The sequence below is a fragment of the Podarcis cretensis genome (assembly GCF_951804945.1).
Source record: "Podarcis cretensis genome assembly, chromosome: 14".
Taxonomy (NCBI): domain Eukaryota; kingdom Metazoa; phylum Chordata; class Lepidosauria; order Squamata; family Lacertidae; genus Podarcis; species Podarcis cretensis.
In genome coordinates this window covers 37035871-37053046 of record NC_137183.1, presented here as the reverse complement: position 1 = coordinate 37053046, position 17176 = coordinate 37035871, and the positions used below count along the sequence as shown (strand labels likewise).

Below are 17176 nucleotides of genomic sequence, written 5' to 3'. Positions count from 1 at the left end.
AAGGGATTGTGTACGGTGAGAGATCCTAGGGGTCAGGTTGCATCTACCTCCAGCCTAACAACAATCTATGTCTTGAATTGGGTCAAGTGTTCTTGCTTACTGTCCTAAATCAGTCTTTTGTCTGGCTGGTATGTAGCCTACAGTGCAAAAGGTGTTAACCATTGACCACTTTTTGGTCTCTGACATTGCCCACCCCTGGCATATATGGCCCCCCCGCCCCGCCCCAGTTGATGATGAAGGACCTCGGGCTGCAAAAGTTTTCCCACCCCCTGCACAAACTCATTCATGGTTCCCTGCGCATTGTTTGGAAGCTACTTGGACCTTTAAATGAATATTGCATTGTAAACGAATGGGATAAAACCCACCTAAGTAGAAATGGAAGGGAGATATTTCTTCCCACCAGGATGAAAAAAATGGTACTACAGTGGTACCTCGGGTTAAGTACTTAATCCGATCCGGAGGTCTGTTCTTAACCTGAAACTGTTCTTAACCTGAAGCACCACTTTAGCTAATGGGGCCTCCCGCTGCCGCCGCACCACCAGAGCACGATTTCTGTTCTCACCCTGAAGCAAAGTTCTTAACCTGAAGCACTATTTCTGGGTTAGCAGAGTCTGTAACCTGAAGCGTATGTAACCTGAAGCGTATGTAACCTGAGGTACCACTGTAGTGCCAAATTCAGCACATGGCACACATTCTTTTCTTTTTTAAAAAATCATTTTTATTAAATTTTCCACTTTAACAATCCAATCAAATCACATTAAATATTCCAAATTATACATATACATATCAAATAATCCAAATATTCTGCCAAATTATAATTTTTTAATAGGACTTCCCGTGCTTCAAGTTTGGAGGGTTCTGATCGTCTCATACTTCTACTGCTTTTCATAGTTCCCACAAGTGAGTTAAAACAAGCAGTGATGTGTTTCTGGTAGATCTTATGTCTATGATTCCCCTCTATAAGTGGCACGCATTCAAGACTGCTGGATTATAACAAGGAATTGGCCAAGGCCTCCTCCGATCAAATAATAATCACAAATAACACTGAGTCTCTCATTTGCTCCACCTTGTTAACAAGGTGAAAGCCACACCCTTTAGCAACCTGAGTTGATAGCAACCCTTTCCTACGTATGCAAGATCAATGGGCAAATACATCGTCTTTCAGAAACACTCCTTTTTGCTTTCATCCGGGTTTTCTCCTCTTGCAGCTGAAGCTCCAAACCCTCCATCACCAACCCTTGGACCGCATGGACTTTGGGAATGAGACTGAGAGCAGCCGTCTTACTACCTTCCGAGAGCAAGTTCAGCGCCTCAGCAATGAAAACGTAAGTGTTTGGTTTTAAACAAGTCTTCTGCTGCCTTCCTGCTCCCCACAGACTCCACATTTTCCCAGCTGGTGCCTTAGAATCATAGACTCATAGAATTGAAGAATTGGAAGGGACCATAAGGGTCATCTAGACCAACCCCGTGCAATTCACAAATCACAGCTAAAAAGCACCCATGACAGATGGCCATCTAAACTCTTAGATGGCTACTGAACCTCTTTAGTCCTTGTTGAACTACAACTTATTATTATTCAATATCACTATTTATTATTCATTATTTATTATTATTTCTCTATTTACTCATAAACATTGCTCAAAGTGACTTACAAACACAGTAGAAATAATAATAATAACTGTAATACAAAATGCAGTATATTAGGGGGAAAGGGGTTGTTGTGTTGTTGTTTTTTTAAAAAGTGTATATTAGGCAAACGGCACACAAAAATGTAATTATTAGGACAATTTGGTACTAAAATATGGATGAATTTTCATGAGGACTCCCCGCCCCCCAAACAAACTGATAAGGAAATTGAATTTAAGATTTGAAATATGGGGAAATGAGATAAATTGAATTGAACCAATTTGCCTGTGCCTAGTCTGAATTTCGTGGGCTGAATATGTTTTCCTCCCTTCCATGCAGGTTCAGCTGCAAGACAGGAACGAGAGGCTCTGCGCCAAACTTGGGGAGCTGCAGGAGAAAATGGAGCAGGTGGCTGGCTCCAAAACCGATTTGTCATCAAGACTGGTTCATAGCGAAGAGGAGAAACTCAAAGTGAGGCATAGGGCAAGGTCCCTGCTGCACAGAGACAATTAATAACACTTTGCTTCTCTCCCGATTACATCCAGTTGTTCAAAATGCTTCACACACAATGCCTTGGTCATGGTCTTATGGCAGCCCTGCAAGGTGGGCCAGGCTTTCTTTGTAAATCATGGGTGAGAAAACAGTGACTCTCAGACCCTAAATAGCATAATTTTATTATTTATTTCATTTATTTATTGTATTTACATGCTACTCCTTATCCCCAAGCAGCAAACAAAAATCCTAGTTAAAAACAAAAAAAATTCTAAAACAGATAGAAAACTCTAAAAACAATTCCAAAAACATCTAAAAGCAGTGCAGACAGGGGTAGACTTTTGTAATATGGTGCCCTGAGCGAGGACAAAATTTGGTGTCTGTCCCTAAATATTTCTTTTCATAATAATTCGTTTTGGAATAGAGTTTGTTAAAAGTGCCCTTCCCCTTCTCACTTCCCATTACAGTCACACCTCGGGTTGAATATGCTTCAGGTTGAGTGCTTTTGGGTTGCATTCTGCGGCGACCCGGAAGTAACAGAGCATGTTACTTCCGGGTTTCGCTGCTTGCACATGCGCAGATGGTCAAAATGACATCACACGCATGCACGGAAGCAGCTAATCGTGACCCGCACATGCGCAGTCGCGGGTTGCATTCGCTTCAGGATGCGAACGGGGCTCCGGAACGGATCGTGTTCGCATCCTGAGGTACCACTGTATGTGCATGCTCTTGTGCACGCTGGTTTGAATCCATTTTTAAGCATCTCCGAATGTTCTTATGTTCCTGTCCTCTCAGATTTCCAAGGACTTCGTTGATTTCCAGATTGAGACCAACAAAATGAGAGAGCGTCACGAAGCAGAAAACTTTGAACTGAAGAATCTGGTAATTGACGTAACTTTTTGTCATGTTTATTCATTTCCATGGGCCTACGTTAAGTGAAAGTTCGTGGACTCCCAACCCATCATTTTCTTTATTGTCTCACCGCATGACAGTGCCCAAGATTCTTTGCAGAACCGGGGACAAGGCTTTGTAGAACCAGATGCAGAAGCTGGGAAGAGCTATAGTAGTCCAGGTCACAGGGGATTGAAGACTTGTTACCATTTCTGCAGCAGCTTCCTAAAGCCATCCAATCAGCATGACAGCGGAGCTTTTTAGCCTATGAAAAGGAGCCTCCTCACCCTTTGTGCTGATTGGAGCCAATCAGAGGGAAAGGAGGTGAGTCAGCCACTGAGGATTGGCTCCAAGGGTCACTCTGAAGAGCAGGGCTGGCCCAGAGTGGCCCACTGGGGTTGGCTAAGAGGGACAGGGCAGGTAGGGCAGCCAGGAATGCTGCCAGTCAGTGTAGACTAAACTGGGCATGATGGATCAGTGGTCTGATTCAACATAAGGCAGCTTCCTAGACAATCCTGTTCACATTTATTCTAAAGACCCCTCAAATTCTCTCCCCCCCCCCAAAGTTTTTTAGAACATAAGTAATATAGATCTTGCTCTGCACTAGAAAGCACAAGTTCTCCAGTGATAGGGAGTCTCAACTGATTGATAGACAATTGTTACATAAAACAGGACGGGAAATAACGGTCCATGAGTATATATATTTCTTATGCCAGAGTATCTTTTCCAAAAGAGAAATATCTAGCTGCAGGGTGGAAACCAGATATGGCTGGATATGTGAATATTATAAAATGAATCCGCATTTGTTTCAGTTTATTTATCTTTAAATATAAAAGCCACACAAAAGCTGCCATCATCATCTTCATTTAATTTATACACCGCTGAAGTGCCAAAATGGCCTCTAAGTGGTTCTAAATGTAAAACCAATTGCAAAAACCCCCCAGCTATGCTGAGCATCAAAGGCAATGATCTTTACAAATCTCCCCTCTCCCCAAGCCTTGTTATGACAGTTGCATACATTTCCCTCGCTGTAATTTGCTTTCCCAGATCCTGACCCTCGAGAGCCGTATTCTGGAGGTGGAGCTCCATGATGAGAAGACCACTGGGGAGCGTGATGCCTTACAAGAGCGCTTGAGTGCCCTAGAGACCAACCGCAAGGAGCTGGCAGACGAATATCTTGTTCTGAAGAGCAATTATCTTGCACTGGGCAAGGAACACGAACAGGAAGTATGGGCCGCTCATCTTCCGCGGAAACCTTCTTCATCCTTGTGCAATCTAGATGTTTTGGACTACAACTCCCATCATCCATGGTTGGGCCATGCTGATGGGAACTGTAGTCCAAAAACATATGGAGGGCACTACGTAGTGGTGGTTGTAGAGGCTGTAAAGGGTTTTATACACCCAAAACAGCTCCTTGAACTTCTAACACATAGAAATTGATAACTGGTCAGCTCGTAATAGCTGGCTTCCAACCCAAGGGATGGCCTGCACCTCCATAACACACTTACCTGCTTTGCTTTGTAGGTCGCTAAGAATGAAGAGCTTAGCAGAGAGTTACTGAACTTGGCCAATGCCCGAGGCAACAGCCCCAAGTCCCAAGCTCAAAACAACAAGGATTCTGTGGAGTTGGAAAGGGTGCGAGCCTTGGTCCACCGTCTCTCTGCCCGCAAAGTGAAGGTATGCATTTGTGGCCATCTCAGGGACCCTCCATGTGCTTTTTATTGTGTGTTCATGATAGCATGCGATCCTGCTGTCCTTGCTGTTTGTCACTGCAAGAACAGAGTCCTGCACTAGATGGGGTTTTGGCCTGATGCAGCTGGATCTTCTGATGCCCTTATCTCTTTCGTATGCAGAAATCTAATGCGTTCTGTCTTCTGTGTCTTCTTGCCATAGCCAGAAGAGGTGGTGGCTTCCGAACATGAACGGCGGAAACTGGAGAGAAGTGTGAGTGTGCGATGGTGATTGTGCTGTGCTCTGAAGAGAGGCGCGAGGGAGGGACGCCAGGCAAAGCATTTTGGTGCCTGATAGAAATTCAAATCATTTTGCTCCTGCAGCCAGTTGGAAGCCGTGCCTTGGTTTTTGAACGGTTCCAGGAGTCGAACAGACTCCCGGAACAGATTAAGTTCAACAACCAAGGTACTACTGTACATTAGAAAAGAAATCTGCACCTAAATTCTCTGGAATTCTCATGAGGACTTTTAAAATGAATGAATGAATGAATGAGTGAGTGATAGTTATTGTTAAGTGGAAATGTGCAGAACTGAGCTTTAGATTTGGACAGCAGTGGAGCATATGGCCGTGCTGCCCAGGGAGGGTGCCCTCCCGAAGGGGGTGTAGTGTGGAGGGCGCCCTCCCAGGCATGGGATAGCCACTCGGGTGCACAGATCGGTGCGCGCACACTGCAGCCGAGGGCGGAGCGAGCCACTGATGGCAGACATTCAGCACTCCGCCCACCGTGACCCCCAAGCCTCCCCCAGCTGTCAAAACGAAGGGGGGAGGGGGGAGGCACAGCTCCCCCCTTCCCCCCGATGGCTTGGAGTCGGTGTAGGCTTGGGAGTCGCGGGTGGGTGGCGTGCCAAATGTCACCCCCCCCCCCCAGCGAAGACACCCAGGGTGACTTGCCTCCACTGCATCCCCCCTCCTTTGCCCCTGGATTTGGATTAAAAAAAATTCTCCCCCTCTCACGACACTACAATTCATGGTCATCCAGTGAAGCTGAAGGTTGAAAGATTCAGAAAGAGATTTTCAAAAAGTCCTTCTTCACAAAGTGCATGGTTAAACTCTGGAACTTGCTCCCGCAGGAGGCAGTGCTGGTCATCGACTTAGGTAAAGGTAAAGGGACCCCTGACCATTAGGTCCAGTCGTGGCCGACTCTGGGGTTGCGGCGCTCATCTCGCTTTATTGGCCGAGGGAGCCAGCGTACAGCTTCCGGGTCATGTGGCCAGCATGACTAAGCCACTTCTGGCGAACCAGAGCAGCACACGGAAACACCGTTTACCTTCCCGCTGGAGTGGTACCTATTTATCTACTTGCACTTTGACGTGCTTTCGAACTGCTAGGTTGGCAGGAGCTGAGACCGAGCAATGGGAGCTCACCCCCTTGCGGGGATTTGAACCGCCGACCTTCTGATCAGCAAGTTCTAGGCTCTGTGGTTTAACCCACAGTGCCACCCGCGTCCCTGGTCATCAACTTAGATAGCTTTAAAAGAGGATAGGACAAATTTGTAGAGGACAAAGGCTATCAGTGGATACTAGTCATGATGGCTATGCTCTGCCTCCACAGTTGGAAGCAGTAATGCTTCTGAATACAGTGGTGCTTCAGGTTACAGAAGCTTCAGGTTACAGATGCTTCAGGTTACAGATGCTTCAGGTTACAGACTCCACTAACCCAGAAATAGTACCTCGGATTAAGAACTTTGTTTCAGGATGAGAAAAGAAATTGCATGGCGGTGGTGCAGCGGCAGTGTGGGGCCCCATTAGCTCAAGTGATGTCTTGGGTTAAGAACAGTTTCAGGTTAAGAACAGACCTCCGGAACGAATTCAGTTCTTAACCCGAGGTACCACTATACCAGTTGCTTGAAAGAACAGAAAGGAAGACTGCTTTCGCACTCAGCTCCTGCTTGAGAGTTTCCTACAAGCATCTGGCTGACAACTGGGAGAATAGGATGCTGAATTGGATGGGTCATTGGCCTGATCCAGCAGGCTCTTCTTATGTTCTCAATACAGTGGTACCTTGGGTTAAGAACTTAATTCATTCTGGAGGTCTGTTCTTAACCTGAAAATGTTCTTAACCTGAAGCAACATGTTAGCTAATGGGGGCCCCTGCTGCCGCTGCGCGATTTCTGTTCTCATCCTGAAGCAAAGTTCTTAACCTGAGTTACTATTTCTGGGTTAGCAGAGTCTGTAACCTGAAGCGTATGTAACCCGAGGTACCACTGTATGTAACTAACCTCTTCTTCTGTTCTTCTCCCACCTCTAAGCTTTTTGGAAACCAGGATCATATCACTGCCCAGATTGAAAAGATGAAAGAAATGTACAACTCACAGCAGCAGAAGTTAGAGGAGAGAGTGTGAGTACGAGCGCCCAGCCTAGCCCCCTACCCCACCCCCTGAGCGAATCAGAGGGTTATATTCACTGCAAACTTGCATTGGTCTTCTGCCACACCGCTCCTTGTCTCTGCAGGGTGACCCAGGGCAAGGAGCTGCAGGAGGCCAAGAAGGCGATCCGGAACATGCAGCACAAGCTGGCGGAACAGTCGGTGGTAAGGAAACCTTGGAAGTCACAGCTGAACTACACTGTCAGCAGGATTTATGGATCACTAGGGATGGGGGAGAAGTTCCATTCACATTTAAAGGCCTGTCGACCTAATTTGCACTTTCTGAAACAATATGCCAGCCAAAACACTTCTCCACATTTTGCAATGCTGTTCTCCAGCCAAGTAATGTGTATGAAGAATGCAAATATTTGGGGAAAGTATGTGTATATTGTTGAAAAGAACATATAAAAATGCATTCTCTTGGGGAACACTGCTTTGCAAAAATGTGCAAGTTGAGTAAAATTGCATGTACAGTGGTACCTCGGGTTAAGTACTTAATCCGTTCCGGAGCTCCGTTCTTAACCTGAAACTGTTCTTAACCTGAAGCACCACTTTAGCTAATGGGGCCTCCTGCTGCCACTGCGCTGCCGGAGCCCGATTTCTGTTCTTATCCTGAAGCAAAGTTCTTAACCTGAAGCACTATTTCTGGGTTAGTGGAATCTGTAACCTGAAGCATATGTAACCTGAAGCATATGTAACCCAAAGTACCACTGTATATGTTTGGAGAAACTTGCACTAAAAGGCTGATGGATTTTCATGAGGGTTAAAAAAAATAATCACAAATTTAGGTGGAAATGTGGAGAGCTGAAGACTGGAAAAAAGGAGAAACAAAAATTGAAAGATTTGCCCATCCATATCAACTCCTACAATCTTTAAATTCTGAAGAGGCTATTGAAGCTTGGGAACCTAAAAGCAGTTTCGCGCAACATCCTCAGACGCATAGTTAATACAACGAAGTTGCTTGCCAAATGCCAATGAGATCCAGAGGGAAGGTGCTGTCACACTGAAGGATCGATTCCTTACAAGTGTGGAACGGACTTCTAGTTTACAGAATGGGCTCTTAATTTACAGATTGCAGGTGTGATGCTTTTGGACAGATGATCTGCCAGTAGCTTGCACCACTTCAGATTGTGGATGGCAGATTTAATGCTCCTTGACATCAGAAACTTATTCCACATGCAGTGCAATGCCGTGTACACATATGGAAAACATCTAAAGCCAGTATAATAACAAATTCAGGAAACAGAGTAACAAATGAAAAATGAGATGAGCCGAATTTAGAAGCTTGCTCCTTCCTTGTCCTCTTGCCTTCTCGTTCACAAATCCCCCTCCCTAAAGGGAGGATTAATCTGTCGCTTTTGACTTCTCTCAATTTCTCATTTTGTCCCAACCTTAAGTTCAGTTTGCCACATTTCCTCATCAGTTTTTGATTTATTTGTTTTTAAATAGGCCTTGTGAAAATCCCTCGGCATTGCAGGGCACCGTTTTCTAATATACACATGTTCTGTTCTTATTTATTAACTTATATGCCGTTTGATTGCCAAAGGAAGCTTCTAAGCAGTTTGCAAAATATTAAAACTAATTTACACAAATGTTAAAATGCAAACACCTGTAATAATTAAACTATCTATACAATCAAACAACCCAATTAAAACATAAACATCCCTAATGAAAATCTGCTATAGATTTGGGAATTTGTTTGTTTGCTGTGCATTGGGACACCTCTTAGGACACCGTAAGGAAATTTTGTATGATGGTTCCTGAGAGCAAGGAGCAAGTTTTCATCTAGGTTTGGATACAACTGGATGCCAAGATGGCGGACAGAACCGCTCAAAACGGAATCGACTTTTTTGGTTTCATATTATTCCCGAACAACACTAGGCACTGGTCTACTAGTACATAATAAAACAATCCATTTAAACAACAACACAACAGTTGAAACAGGAGGCTCGGGTCAAGAGAACACCTGTGTAAATAGGTGCAACCTCAAAAGCCGGCAGAATGCCAATACAGATAATGGCATCTCATATTTCAACAAGATTGTGTGCCATTTTGCCTGCAGGTATTACTCTCGTCCCAAAGCCAGCTCCAAGAAGTGGAGGCAGAGAATTCTCGGCTTCAGCTGCAGCTGAAGGAACTGAATGAGGAGTACAGGTCGCGGCTCCTTCAGTACATCACAGATCTGGCAGTGAGCAGTTCCCTTTGGGGTGGGTGGGTAGCAGATGTGCCAGAGCCTGGATCTTCTCCACCAAATCCCAGAGCAGCTGGTGGTGGTCCAAGCAGACAGTGCTGGGCTTTGATAGCCAAACCATCTGACCCGGCCTAAGGCAGTTTCCTGACTTCCAATCCCAGCCAGGATAGTGGCAGTGTGCTCCCATTCCCAGTTTCAAAATAAATGAGCCATGAATTGGGAACCCTCAGGTCTGCAGGAGCCAATGGTCTCTCTATCTGCCTCCAAAGCCACAGCCCTTACCAGCTTTGCTATGCACCTTCTTTGAGTGCTTTTGCCTGGCTGGAATGTGTCGATGAACCCTGAATTTGCATGTGTTGCTCCACCCACTTCTGCCTCTGGTCCCGCCCACCAGAGTCATGTGTCATCTGGAGGGTTGTCCAGAAGGGACTGTGGCATTTGGTCTGAAAAAAGATTCCCCACTCCTGTACTGAGCTAACATATGAGACTGTCTCTGTGTGTCTTGTATTTCAAGGAGCACATGGACAGCAAGTCAGTTGCCGCTGCAGCAAAAGGGACCAGCAAAAGCACCTTCAAACCGGCTCACATGAAGCGCTTTGTGGATGGCATGCTGCAGGACATCCGGGCTTCGTACAAGTCTAGAGAGGAACAGCTGGCCAAAGCCACTCGCGGCTACAAGAAACGCCTGCAGAACTTGGTCAAGAGGCACGAGGGCCTGCTCATTGTGTACAGGTAGGGGAGAGGCCACATTGCAAGGCAGCAATCCCACTAGCGCCAGCAGTTATTCCTGCAGTGGCCATAGCATAGGCAAATCTCCTAGTAAAGGTAAAGGGTAAAGGGACCCCTGACCATTAGGTCCAGTCGTGGCCGACTCTGGGGTTGTGGCGCTCATCTTGCTTTATTGGCCGAGGGAGCTGGCGTACAACTTCCAGGTCATGTGGCCAGCATGACTAAGCCGCTTTTGGCGAACCAGAACAGCACACGGAAACGCCGTTTACCTTCCTGCCAGAGCGGTACCTATTTATCTACTTGCACTTTGACGTGCTTTCGAACTGCTAGGTTGGCAGGAGCAGGGACAGAGCAATGGGAGCTCACTCCGTCGCAGGGATTCGAACCACTGACCTTCTGATCAGCAAGTCCTAGGCTCTGTGGTTTAACCCACAGTGCCACCCGCGTCCCTAAATCCCCTAGTGCCGGTGGTTAAATCCTACCCCTGGTAAGAGGCAATCCCCTAGTGCAGAAAGTTAGTCAGTAGAATCCAGACACCAATTGTCAGTAAAACAGGATCTTTATTTAGGCACTGGAAGGCCGGTGCCACACAACCTCAACCAGCAAGTAGTTGAGGGGTGGCACACCAAATATGAGAACAGCACATGCGTTTATAGTTACCAGCAAAGGGACAGTTCTGTCTATAAATGGCAATATTTCCTTCTACTAAAGTCTACTGGGTTTCATTGTGAGATGAGCCATCAAAACTCTTTTCTTCTCCTCCCTCCTGCTTCCTTATAGCAATATCTCCTGTGAACGTGTTGTTCCGTCCTTCTCTCATGTTTTATTGCAAACACAACCTTCACATTCCAACCTTCACATGCAACTTCAACTTCCATTCTATAATCAATATTACAGTGTCTGGAACTGAGGGAATCCCCATAGTACTGGCAGTTAATCCTACAGTGGCTTGATCTGTGGCTCCATCCTTTTCGGTGGTTGCGCCTCCCTAAGAGTCAATTCATCAGTTCATCTCAATGTACATGGAAGCTGTCTTTGATGCGTCTAATAAAGTGGGCTCTCTGGCTTATGCAAACGTACAATGAAACTTGCTGAGGATTTTAAGGTGGTGTGTGCATGCGCACTTGTGCTGCATATCACTGTGAATATATGATTGGCAAATCCACTTCTTTGCCATGCCTAAGGGCTGATCTGTAACCTCTCTGTTTGCAGGATGCAGCGTGAACAGATTCGGTCGCTGGGCAGCCACGATCTGGATCCTGGCCCACCAGAACACCATTTCACCATCACAGACGCCGAGCTGCTGACAAGCACCTCTCAGGAGCTGAACCGGCTGCGGGAGGATAAAGCCAGCTTGGAGGGCCAACTGCACGAACTGCAGATGAAGGTGAACAGGGGTGGACTTTGTTGCCTGGATGCTGGGCCCTTTTAATGGAGGAGCCTCTCTGTTTGGCCCTTGGGCCCTGGCCACGCCCTCTTTCCCCAGGCCACACCCACTCACCAGCCCTGCAGTATTACACCTTTGAAATATACTCAGAGTCAAGAGTGGATTTCATGCTCTTTATTCAGCTCATAGTGGTGAGGAGGAATGGAAGTTTCCCCCACAATATCTGCTTTATGTACATTGTTTACACAATGGGCTGCACGTGACTGGCTAATTCCGGGATTCTCCTGTAGACCAATCAGGTTGTGGATTCACTTCCACCTGGAGCTGGATTGGGTGGCTCCTGCGGACCAATCATACTGCTGCATTGTTCTAGGACCAATCAGACTGCTGCATTCTGAATCCTCTTGTTCTAGGACCAATCAGACTGCTGCATTTTGGATCCTATTTAACTCAGTACATAATAACCTTCCTTTCCCCCCACTGTCTGTCCCTGACCTCTGATAAAGCCCGTTGCTTGTATGGAGAAGGATGGGTGAGTCTGTTTAGAAACTAGCCCTCTGTACAAAGGTGACATTGATATTCATGGTTCTGCCGCTCAGTGGCATGTGGCCCTAGGAAGGTTGTGCAGAAGAGAATGTGGCCCTTAGGCTGAAAAAGACTCCACACCCCCAAAATGGAAGTTTTGATCAAATCCATCACCTTCCCCCCTGCTTTCCCTTACAGGTAAAGTTAAGTCAAAATGCTGGCTCAGGGACATCACCTCCGCAGTAAGTACTGTTTCTTACTGTACATCAGGGCTGGGGAATATGCAACCCTCCAAATATTCTTGGATTCCATCAACGTTACACCACATTGACATAGCATAATACCACAACCACACATCCACATCATGAAACATAACATAGTAGCACAAAACACCACATCCGCACAATGAAACATAATATCACATCCACATAGTGGAATGGACTGGTATGCTGAGATGCAGGCGAGAGAAATTCACTTCCTTTCTCCTGAGTTTACAGCAGCTAACATGACCTCTAGAGGGAGATCTTGCAGCCCTAAACAAATTTCTACGTTAACCGGCACACAATGCATTCCTCGGTTCATACCATCCTTTCTATACAGTCAGAACTCCCCGAACATCAAATGTGACCTATATTTTGCTTATGCAGTCCCCGGACAGGCTACGAAGAACTTTCCCACGGCTTGCCTGCATACTTCCTCGCAATTAGATCACCTATCCTCACGATTTAAGCCACCCCAGTGAAATAAGTGGATTTACCCAGAAGCATAGTAATGGAATTTGCAAATACATAAATGGAAGAGTTGCATTACAGGGCTTCTGTCCCTCCCTTTCACACCAGCCAGAGCCCATTGTTTTACAGAATGCTTTGCCTCGTGCAATATGTGGGGCTGCTAACGTGACTTTGTATTTGCTCATCTGACCATCTTGGGGGGGGGTGTGGGGAGATAGTTCTACTGGGGCAGCCAACATGGTGCCATCCAGATATTGCTGGACTCCCAGCACCCATCCACCCTGTGACCATGAGCCACACTGGCTAGGGCGGATGGGAGCTGGAGTGCAGCAACATCTGTAGGACAACATGTTAGCTACTCCTGAGGGTCTGGGCAAGAGATAGAGCAGCCTTTGCCAACCTGGTGCCCTCCAGATGGACATATCATGCTGATATCCAGTCATCTAGTTCTCATTTGTCTTTTTAAGGCATGATACTTGATTGTGAATTACTTGTGGCCTGCAGGAAACATTCTTAATTTCATACCATACTGGTGCCCCCTCCAGATATTTTGGGCTACAATTCCCATCACTCCCAGCCAGTTTGGACATGCTGACTGTGGATAATGGGTGTTGTACGCCAAAAACATATGGAGGCTGACGAGTCACAGAAAGAAATGGATGACTTACTGACAGGGCTCTTTCCAGTTCCCTTTTGCTCCTTTTTCTTTTCAGCACGCTGGACGAGGCGGGCTGGGCTGAGCTCCGGAAACAACTACGAGAGTTCACTCAAACCACACAGGTAAAACACTCTGGTAACACAGTAAGGCCAATAGTGTCAATACACTGTGTGTGTGTGTGTGTGAGAGAGAGAGAGAGAGAGAGAGCGCGCAAGAGATCATATTCCATACAGTGGTACCTCGGGTTACATACGCTTCAGGTTACACATGCTTCAGGTTACAGACTCCGCTAATCCAGAAATAGTGCTTCAGGCTAAAAACTTTGCTTCAGGATGAGAACAGAATTCGTGCTCTGGCGGCGCGGCAGCAGCAGGATGCCCCATTAGCTAAAGTGGTGCTTCAGGTTAAGAACAGTTTCAGGTTAAGTACGGACCTCCGGAACGAATTAAGTACTTAACCTGAGGTACCACTGTATTCATATTCTGCTGGATCACTTCAATGACCCATCTAGTCCAGCATATAACAATTTGTACCATCTGACTGGGTTGTCAATTCTCACAGTGGCCAACCAGATGCTTTTGGGAAGCCTGTAGGACTTAAAACTCAATTTAAGTTATGCGTGCAATAAGGATTAAGTATGGATTTCAATTCACACCTGCTCTTTCTTCCCCCTTTCAAGTAACTTGAAATACCCCATCCATTATGAACAGCATATATTTTCAAATAAAAACTCCCCCTTGAAACCACACAGATATGTTGGTGTAAAGGACAGGTAATGGTTCCTGAAACTAGACCTGGTCTAGAACTAAGGCCCGGGGGCTGGATCCGGCCCAATCGCCTTGTAAATCCGGCCTGAGGACATTCTGGGTATCAGCATGTTTTTATATGAGTAGAATGTGTCCTTTTATTTAAAATGCATCTCTTGAGTTATTTGTGGGGCCTGCCTGGTGTTTTTACATGAGCAGAATGTGTGCTTTTATTTAAAATGCATCTCTGGGTTATTTGTGGGGCATAGGAATTCGTTCATCCCCCCCCCCAAAAAAAAATATAGTCCAGCCCCCCACAAGGTCTGAGGGACAGTGGACTGGACCTCTGCTGAAAAAGTTTGCTGACCCCTGCTGAAGGGGGTGTTTGGCAGTCTGGGTCTCTGTATGAAAGGGGGTGCTGTTCTATTCGTCTGCCAAAAGCATAAGGCCACAAAGCACAGCTGAGCGGCAGAACATCTACTTTGCATCTGGGGGGCTCCACACTGGCTCCCTCTGTTTTATAGGACAGAGTGGTTTTGGTACTGTCCTTGTTACTCCATTATCATTTATTAATTTTTATACTGCTTAATGCCATACCAGGCATCCGAGCAGCTGGAAAGTATAAAAATCAATCACAGAAGCTTTAAACTATAAGAATCCATAATTAAAACACACAGTAAAACAATCCCATTAAGAGAAACATCCATAACCAGAGCAGGCAATTGAACAATCCCATTGAAGCAGCAAAGGGATTAAAAACAAGAGGTAGTGATATCAAGGGAGCGCCTGTGTAAAAAGGGGCATCTTCAAAAGCCAGTAGAATGCCAATGCAGATGGGTTTCTCTCATATATCAAGCAGGGAGTGTTGTTTCATTGTTTTAAACTCTGTGAGCTGCCTAAATAAATAAATAAATAAATAAATAAATAAATATTTATTTGTACCCCACCCATCTGGCTGGGTTTCCCCAGCCACTCTGGGCAGCTTCCAACAAAGACCAAAAATACACTAAAATGTCACACATTAAAAACTTCACTGAACAGGGCTGCCTTCAGATGTCTTCTAAAAGTCAGGTAGTTGTTTATCTCTTTGACATCTGATGGGAGGGTGTTCCACAGGGCGGGCGCCACTACCGAGAAGGCCCTCTGCCTGGTTCCCTGTAGCTTTGCTTCTCGCAATGAGGGAACCGCCAGAAGGCCTTCGGCACTGGACCTCAGCATCCGGGCAGAACGATGGGGGTGGAGACGCTTCTTCAGGTATACTGGGTATAAAGTTTAGGGCTTTAAAGGTCAACACCAACACTTTGAATTGTGCTCGGAAACGTACTGGGAGCCAGTAAAGGTCTTTCAAGACCGGTGTTATGTGGTCTCGGCGGCCGCCCCCAGTCACCAGTCTAGCTGCCGCATTCTGGATTAGTTGTCGTTTCCAGGTCACCTTCAAAGGTAGCCCCACGTAGAACATATTGCAGTAGTCCAAGCAGGAGATAACTAGAGCATGCACTACTCTGGCGAGACAGTCTGCAGACAGGTAGGGTCTCAGCCTGAGTACCAGGTGGAGCTGGTAGACGGCTGCCCTGGATACAGAATTAACTGTGGCCTCCGTGGACAGCTGTGAGTCCAAAATGACTCCAAGGCTGCACACCTGGTCCTTCAGGGGCACAGTTACCCCATTCAGGATCAGGGAGTCCTCCACACCCACCCGACCCCTGTCCCCCAAGAACAGTACTTCTGTCTTGTCAGGATTCAACCTCAATTCATTAGCCACCATCCATCCTCCAACTGCCTCCAGGCACTCACACAGGACCTTCACCACCTTAAAAACATATGGGTGGAAAAAGTGGCCTATACAAATAACATTAAAATCTGCCAATCTACCCATCCTTTTTTGTCCTTCCTGTCTCTTTGGTTGCCTTCTCTCAACCTCAGGAGGATCTTGAAAAGGAAAGGAGTCAGCTGCTGACACGGGCGATGGTGGCAGAAGAGCAGGTAGCTGAACTGCAGGAGTATGTGGATAAACACCTTGTAAGGTGAGAGGTCTTTTCACCTGGGTGAGGCTTTAACTGTCAAAATCTTTGATGGGGCTCTCCCATCAGCTCATGTCTAATAATTATACCACTTCCACATTTGTATAGAGAAGGAATGGGCAATTCTTTTACAGCCCCATGGCTGCCTTCCCAGTCACAGCTTCCCTATCCTTGTTCTGGGTGTTGAGTCTCTTCAGCAGCTCCTCTCAGTGCCAAGTTTCCTGAACTGAGGAATCCAGCCTGGCGAAACAGTAATATAGGGCTAGCCAGGCCCTTATTGGTTCCTCCAATCACCTGACCCCACTGGGCTGAACAACAGCAGTACCATCTCCCCCATTGCCTTACACAGCTTGGGCTGGAGGAGGAAACTAGAGGCAATTAAGTTGGGATATAAATGACATAGCCCAGGAAACCTCCTGGTCATGAGAACCAGGTGGCCTTGGTCAGCCAATGTCCTCCTACTGTCTCCCACACATAGACTACCAAGCCTACTCCGCTCTCACAGTCCCTCGCCATCAAAGGTAGTCACATGGAAGCTCATTACTCAGGCGGTTCCATCCACCTTAGGTACCTGAATTTAAATGTCTGCATTACATTCACTCCCCACTGGATTTGATCAGGCCCTTGCAGGGAAGGTTTGGAACCACAGCAGAACTGGGTTAACGCCATTTTCACTGTGCTGTTGTGCTGCAGGTACAAGCAGGAGATCTTGAGGCTGAGGAAATTTCTGGGAATAGAGAGCCACGAAGAACTAATTGCCGGAGCTTCTAACCCTCTGGCAACTTCAAAACCCAAGAGGAATTTCAGTAATGAAATGTAGTCTCTTGACACCCAAGCTATGGGAAGAAAAGGCTTTGTAGCATCCTCAAGGAGGACTGGCACTTTGGCCTGAACAGCAGGTGGATTGCAATGGTTGGGTATACTTCCACCCCACAGAAGAGACTCCAGGAAGCAAGTGGCTCAATGAAGGCCTTTCAGCAACCATTTTTGTCTTTCGTTTTTTAAAAAAATCCTGTCCTTTGTCTAAGAGGTTCAGAGCTGTTCTTCCACCCATATGCTACCCCCAAATTATCTTCGTAACAAC

The 17176-nt window shown here is 46.4% G+C and overlaps 1 protein-coding gene and 1 long non-coding RNA gene across 2 annotated transcripts; one reads left to right on the top strand and one right to left on the bottom strand.

Moving 5' to 3' along the window:
• Positions 1-1113: 1113 nt before the first annotated feature.
• CCDC78 (coiled-coil domain containing 78) lies at positions 1114-17074 on the top strand. Its single transcript, XM_079954131.1, has 15 exons — positions 1114-1325; positions 1966-2097; positions 2914-3000; positions 4057-4236; positions 4534-4686; positions 4903-4953; positions 6989-7077; positions 7191-7269; positions 9167-9292; positions 9810-10027; positions 11237-11411; positions 12135-12178; positions 13381-13447; positions 15995-16095; positions 16786-17074. Exons 1-15 carry the CDS (start codon positions 1131-1133, stop codon positions 16910-16912), a joined length of 1824 nt encoding a protein of 607 aa, XP_079810257.1. The 5' UTR covers positions 1114-1130; the 3' UTR covers positions 16913-17074.
• LOC307203389 lies at positions 14714-16000 on the bottom strand. The gene is made up of 2 exons (XR_013833210.1): positions 15882-16000; positions 14714-14967 (listed from the first exon to the last, which is right to left on the bottom strand). It is a non-coding gene; the product is annotated as an uncharacterized lncRNA (long non-coding RNA).
• Positions 17075-17176: the final 102 nt, after the last annotated feature.